The sequence below is a fragment of the Lolium rigidum genome, chromosome 3 (genome assembly GCF_022539505.1).
Source record: "Lolium rigidum isolate FL_2022 chromosome 3, APGP_CSIRO_Lrig_0.1, whole genome shotgun sequence".
Lineage (NCBI taxonomy): Eukaryota > Viridiplantae > Streptophyta > Magnoliopsida > Poales > Poaceae > Lolium > Lolium rigidum.
The window spans coordinates 157,774,109-157,781,178 of record NC_061510.1 but is presented as its reverse complement, the minus strand read 5'-3'; the positions used below and the strand labels follow the sequence as shown (position 1 = coordinate 157,781,178).

Here is a 7,070-nt window from a genome sequence, read left to right as displayed (position 1 = left end):
CAAACAGCTCATTGGCCCCTCCGCCCGCGACTCCGGCGCCGTCGGCACCGCCATCTGCTACAAGAAAGACCACCCGCCTCTTCCCATCTCCCGGCGCGGCGGTGGCGGCCCGAGTCAGTTAATGCGCCCGTGAGGCGGCGGCGGCGACGGACGGGCATCCGGGCGGTGGCGGAGTAAAGGAGGCCGGCATCTGTTTGGTTGTTTGGCCGCCGAGGCGAGCGGTGCAGCTCTGGTGGTCTCTTGCTTGAGGCCATGGGGGGCTCCAAAGGGGAGGACAAGCCCGGCGAATGCGAGGAATGGAGCTACCAGTTTACAAACAAGGTGAGATTTCTTGAATCAGCCCCCGCGCGCATCCAGCCACCCCTCATACGGATTTTGGGTCCGCCTTTCCTCCTGAAATCTGAATCGTGCGCTACTTCTAGCATTCGAGCTCAGGCATAGTATGAAACTTCTTGGTTAGAGCAGGGATTCGTTAGTTTGGGTGGCATTTCAGCTGCTGCTTCTTCTCCTGGCGCAGGGCAGGAGAAAGTGCTTTAATTGTAATGCTCTACTTAATTAACGCCGGCCGTTGCGGTTTACAGGGACGACTGATCCAAAATGTTAGGCACGCCGTTTCTAATCATTTTCCATTTTTTTTATAAATTGTTTATTACCGACGTTCTGTACTGTACCTAGCTCATAGCAACAGGTTAGCTTTTACTTTCGGACATTCTGTTTCTTCTTTTGGATCCAAGTTTCCTACTAGATCCAGCTTTGTTCCGTACTACCCTAGTTATTAAGTGTACTTGATCCAAGCGTTTCTGTTGCTGCCACAAGTTAAGCAAGTCTGTTGTTTAATTTCCGTATTCATTGCTGGATTCGTTGGCTAAAACTACTTTGGAGACAGCCGTTTATTTGGTCATCCACTCATCCTCTTCACAGTAGTTTCATACTCACCAGCTCCTACTTTGGGATCTGACTCCCCCTTTGTTTTTTTTCGGGGAAACTGCGTCTTCTCGACTTGTTTCTAGTTTTCCGCCGCTAAATCTGTACGACTAGCTCCTTGCATTTTCCACGCACTTCTCAAGACTTGTACACTTTGTACTGCACATCAGCAAGGGTCTTCGGTCCTTGTCTTATGTTGCATTATTATTGCTAACGGGGCGCCAACTTGAATACTACACATCTCTACATGGGCCAATTAACCTCTTTTTTGGGGGAACCACAAGTGGGTTAAGGACCAGATAGCTTTTGGCATCTTGTTCCATCTTCTCTATCAAGCATGAATTGATGTTTCACATGTCGTAATCTCTGTTTATTGGAAATATACACTCGATTTCTTCAAGTGATACAATTAATGCTTAAGAATAGAAAAAAAAAAGTCCGATTTATTATTCTAGTGGCTTTCAGCAAGCTAATACTTTGTTTAAAACTTCTGCTGATCGGGACTTGTTTGCAGGACACACTGATTTTGAAGGCTCCAAAGAAGTCGCCCCTCGCACTGAGAATGGTTGTTTTCTCCATGACAATGATCTGTGGGGTGTTTATTTGCTCAATGTGTATGCGGCAACTGGGAAGCGACAGCTGGTCAAGGATAGTGAAGATCCAAGTCGCGGAACAGCACTGCAATAAGTCCTCGGTGCCTCCTTCTGAGGTTCACTTTGTGCATTATCCACAGCCACTGAATTACAGCAGGTGATAATTTTTCTACAACTTGTTTATCTACACTTCTCTTGCGTAATTGTCTGATTATAATTTTATTTTTCTAGGAAAGAGTGCATGTGTACTCCTGTCCGGTACTTTGCAATTATCTCATCGCAGCGATCTGGAAGTGGCTGGTTTGAGACTCTTCTAAACAGTCACATCAATGTTAGCTCTAATGGAGAGATCTTCTCGAATAAAGAAAGGAGAAATAACATTTCATCTATAACAAAGACAATGGATAAGGTTTATAATCTTGATTGGAATAGTAGTGCTTCCAAGGATGAGTGTACTGCTGCTGTTGGCTTCAAATGGATGCTTAATCAGGTGATGACTTGATCACTTTTATGCTTCATTTCTGTTTGTAGGCACGGTTGTCGATTTGCTATCAAAACCAATATCCACATGTTTGCTTGAGATGCTTGTGACTTTGATCTGTTTAGTGTATTTCATGCTTAGCAAATAACGAAGAAGGATCTGCTTGCTAGTTATGAATTCGTGCATTGCATTCTGTGAATGCACTGTTGTCCGCATTCATGCAACCTGATTCTTCTCAGGGGAATCTAGAATATGTTAACCCTGAACATCATCAGTGTAGGTCTCTCGGTCTAATTTTTCGTAGTGTTCTAACATTTTATGTTCAAAAGAAAGTTGATACTAAGTTTCTCTTTATTTATTTCAACCACTCCATAGTTAACTTGATCATGGAAAATATCAAAATACAGTTACCTTACTGGAACATATCAACTAGACAGTCCATGATTTCTATGAATGCCCACATTTATATTCATGCTAACTAGAGCCTGACAATCTTATGATTACAGTGCCATGCGTAGTCCATTTCTTATTTGGTTGTTTGATTCCATTGAAATGTTGGTTCTCTTGTGTGTGGAACGCTGCATGCGGCCACAAATGATTATAAAGTTTTTCTAAAGATATCAGGATTCTGGGAAATGATGTTGTCGAGATCCTCCAAGCTAAAACAAAGTACAATTGCTGTTATCTGAGATTATTAAGTAGAGTGCATATATGGATTCTTACGATCTCCATTGGCAGCATACCACTGCACACAGTATTTCTACTTTTCCTTCAAGACTTCAACACAATAGTCTAATTATTGTCTGTCAGTAGACATGTTAATTTATAAATCATGCACCCAACTTAATTCTAAAGCTGAATAAGGATTCTCCTGACAATGTATCTCCTCAGGGTCTTATGGCAAATCACGCGCAAATAGTTGATTACTTCAACCAAAGAGGAGTCTCTGCGATATTTCTGTTCAGAAGGAATCTCCTCCGTCAGATAGTATCGCAACTAGCAAACAATCATGACAGATACCTTAAGCAGTTGAATGGGAAACATAAGGCCCATGTTCACACAAAAGATGAGGTAGTGCTTCATGATAACATAAGTTTCCACTCCCCTGTCTGATTTTTTGCAGTCTCTGAATGAAAATGCACCTTCTATTTTGTAGGCGAATATACTTGCAAAATATAAGCCCAGGCTCAACACAACAACACTGATCGGGACACTGAAAAAGGCAAATGACTACACTCGTAATGCTCTTGAAAACCTAAAGAGCACCCGCCACATCACAGTGTACTACGAGGATCTTATCCAAAACAGAACAGTGAGTTACCCTTGATTAATCTGTTGCAGGTCGTTGTGTTATACTATATGGTTGTTGATTTGTTTTAGCTTGCTAATGAATATTACGTAACCTGTACCTGCAGAAGCTTGTTGATGTCTTGGATTTCCTTAAAGTGCCGACGAGGAAACTAGTCAGCCGGCACGTGAAGATACACACGAAACCACTTTCTGATCAAATTGAAAACTGGGATGAAGTCTATAATGCTCTGAATGGTACCCAATTTGAGAGTTTCTTGGATGCTGACTACAGAATATGACATTGTTCTGTCTGCACATTTCTGGTGTAGATATTGTCTTTTGCGTGTTACTTTTCCTTTCTTTCTTAAATAGCTAGCTTTGACATGCCTGGCAAAAGTTTTGACATGAGGAATTGCGGGGTTTTCACGGCGGCTCACTAGTTCTTTGATAGGTAGCACTAATTCCGTTATTTTTTTCCCATCTTTTCTGTGTAACTGACTCTGAAGCTTCAGTTTCTTGCATCATAGCCTTGCATAACTGCATAAGAGATCTTTACGATTTCCACTTGCACAGATGCATGTCTACAGCAGGTACTGAGAACTGGTCATAAGTACAGGGATGTCAAAGTTGGGCTCGTCGAGCCTGACTGGGACGGAGACAAAGGGGGATGAGGGGGGCTTAGTCACCCCCATGGTTTGGATTTTATAAAGAACACTACTCACTAGAACTGTAATTTCTTGTTGATTTAGCTTACTCTGCCCCCCGGTGAAGTTTACTACACCATTTTGCCCACTCAAGGTCGAAAGCTGGCTCCGTCCATGGAGCCTGATGTTTAAAAAAGTATGAGGGAGGTTTCAGTCGGTGTAACGTCTCTTTCAGATTCATGCATTTCGTTGGGGTTCCCATTTAACTAAAGACGACTCGTCAAAATAGCTACGTCTGCATATTGGTTAAATTAACTAGTCAAACATCGATGTTGCCTGTCGACATAGACGGAGATAAGAAGAAAACTAAAAATGCATTCTATATTGCTGTTGGTAGGTCACCGGTACTGGTACATCGGTTGAGTCGTTCTTTGTTGAATTGTTCCCGGCTGCTAGAGTTGTTGTGGAACTATATCGGCCGTACATAATCTGAACCAGGCAACCTGAAAATTTTCTGCACAAATCTTGAACCAGGCATTATTTTGCAATATACCCTGAAAATTTCTGCAAAAATCTTGAACCAGGCATTATTTTACTATATATCTTGCGTGTTCTGTATATTTGAAGCAGCGTACAACACGCCTCCTTGTATGACTTTCTGAATTATCTAGCCTTGCTAGAACTTTGAAACACAATTTTAATTCCACAACACTCGTGGGCTACAACTCAGTCTTCATGTCACTCCCCCTATATGTTTCTTGGGCCACAACCCGCTATACCCCGCTCCGTATGATTGAGCTTGATAATTCACACAAACCGGCCAGCTAAAGAAATATTCGCATAGACTAAGGAGGCCTCTTTTCTGTATGGGCTATGTTTGAGCTGTCCACCAAAACAGGCCGATGAGCCGAACCAAAAGTGGCTGTCTGTGAGTGTGAAGTGTGAAGAAGGGGGCGCTAGTCTTTTTCTTTTTGCCGTAAGGGCTCAATTCATTCCATACCAGACATGTTACAATCCTTGTTCACACAGTTACAAAGAAAATCTGGGCACATAGCAAGCCAAGATCTATCCTGCCTAATCTCTGAAGCTTTTCTAGCACACATGTGAGCTGCAACATTCGCAGTTCCGTGAGCAAAGGAAAGAGAAAAACTAGTGAAAACCTTACTAATCTCCCTAATTTCACCAAGAATCGGAGCCACCTCTGATCGGAGGTATATGCCACTGCTCCACATCTTAGTCAGGGTCAAGGAGTCACTTTCCATCATCAGCTTTTGAACACCAGTAGCCCTAGCCCAGCGAACCCCATATCTCACCGTCGTAGCTTCCATGATGATCACACTGGCAGCATTAGGATACCAGTGCGCCGAAGCCATGATGAAGCTTCCATCATTAGCATGCACGATAACACCGGATGCGCCTTCCTGAGCAGCAACATTGAAGGCCCCATCAGCATTGATCTTAATGAATCCAGGGTCAGGCGGTTTCCATTTCTCACAAGCCTTGCGAACACACAAGCCATCAGTTTTAGATCATGCATTCCACAGGTCATAAGCCGTATCCACAACCCAATGCAAAATTTTCATAAGATTAACATTTATGTTCCCATGCATACAGTCATTCCCGACCTTCTAAATCGCCCACATACCACAAAGAATAATGTTTGCCTCTTTAGTAGGAATAATGGTGCCATCAACAATGTCTCTAGCCCAAGAAACAGGGTGCAAGGATGGAATTTTGATACCAGTAAGTTTCTTGATCTCCATCCAGAATAATTGAGCCAGGCCGCAATCAACCAGAGCGTGCATGGCCGTCTCCCTATCAGCACCACAACTAGTACAAAAGGGAATGCGATCCATGTGCCTACCATGAAGCACATCCTTGCAGGGCATATAATTCTTTATAACTCGCCGCCAGAAGATCTTGATTTTTGGAGGCACATTCATTTTCCTGAGAGCCTTCCAACAAGGATCTGAGTTGCCCAAGGAAGAAGATCCCCGATGGCCATGGAGGTACTAGCGCATAAAAGACTATATGCAGATCTGACAGAGAAAACGCCATTTCTTTCTCCATCCCAGGCCCAAACATCATCAACCAGATGGCCAACAGGAACACAGGAGATCGCTTTGACGTCCGCATCGCAGAGATTCGCCTTCAGCTTCACAACGTCCCATGCATCACCATGATCAGTCAGTAGCTCACCCGCAAGGGAAACCGTCGAATATGATGGTCTGACCAGCGGCTTGAAGCCCGGGTTCGAGGGGATCCAGGGGTCTTCCCAAACACGAGTAGCCATACCATTGCCAACATGCCTAATCAAGCCTCTTTTGAGAGCCACTCTCCCATGCAGAATCGCCCTCCAGATATGAGAGGCATGCTTTTTTTGGTTGCCTTGAGGAAATCCACATTGTGGAAATACTTGCCTTTAAGAACTCTTGCACATAAGGAGTCGGGATGAGTTATCAATCTCCATCCCAGCATCACTTGGTTAAAAAACCGCAGCTCCCTAAACCCCATACCCCCTTCAGACTTGGGAATAGCAATATCAGCCCATTTCTTCCAGTGAATCTTCCTTTTGTTGTCATCTCCACCCCACCAGAACCTAGCAATAATAGTGGCAATCTTCTTACAAGTTTTCACCGAGAGCTGGAAGCAACTCATGGAGAACAGGGGAATGGCCTGGGCCACCGCTTTGATAAGAACCTCCCTAGCCGCGCCACTCATATACTTGGCATTCTAGGTATTGACAATTCTCTTGATAGAAGTGGGGAGGTGATCAAAGGCTTCCGAGGTAGAGTGACCAAGAGCGATAGGGAGACCCAGATATTTTTCCACTAAGGCTTCAGCTTCAATCTCCACGCCAGAGTGCATAGCCGTTTTCATCTCCTCGGTGCAGTTCTTGCTGAAGAAGATAGCAGATTTATCAGTGTTCACCATTTGGCCAGAGCCATTTTTGTAGATATCAAGAATCCCTTTCAGCCTACAAGCCCCCGCAGCCGAGGCTTCACAGAAAATCATGCTGTCGTCAGCAAAGAGCAGATGAGAGATCCAGTGAGCATGGATGCTGACACGAATCCCACGACTGAGGTACAATTGACCACAGAACTTCAGCAAACAGCTGAGCCCTTCCCCACTGAAAGA

The 7,070-nt window shown here is 44.0% G+C and overlaps 1 protein-coding gene across 1 annotated transcript; it reads left to right on the top strand.

The window, feature by feature from the left end:
• The first annotated feature begins 238 nt into the window (after positions 1-238).
• LOC124698495 lies at positions 239-3,910 on the top strand. Its single transcript, XM_047230977.1, has 6 exons — positions 239-321; positions 1,439-1,674; positions 1,749-2,007; positions 2,890-3,069; positions 3,155-3,310; positions 3,414-3,910. The coding sequence occupies exons 1-6, from the start codon at positions 253-255 to the stop codon at positions 3,585-3,587; spliced, it is 1,074 nt and encodes a 357-aa protein (XP_047086933.1). The 5' UTR covers positions 239-252; the 3' UTR covers positions 3,588-3,910.
• The last annotated feature ends 3,160 nt before the right edge of the window (positions 3,911-7,070 follow it).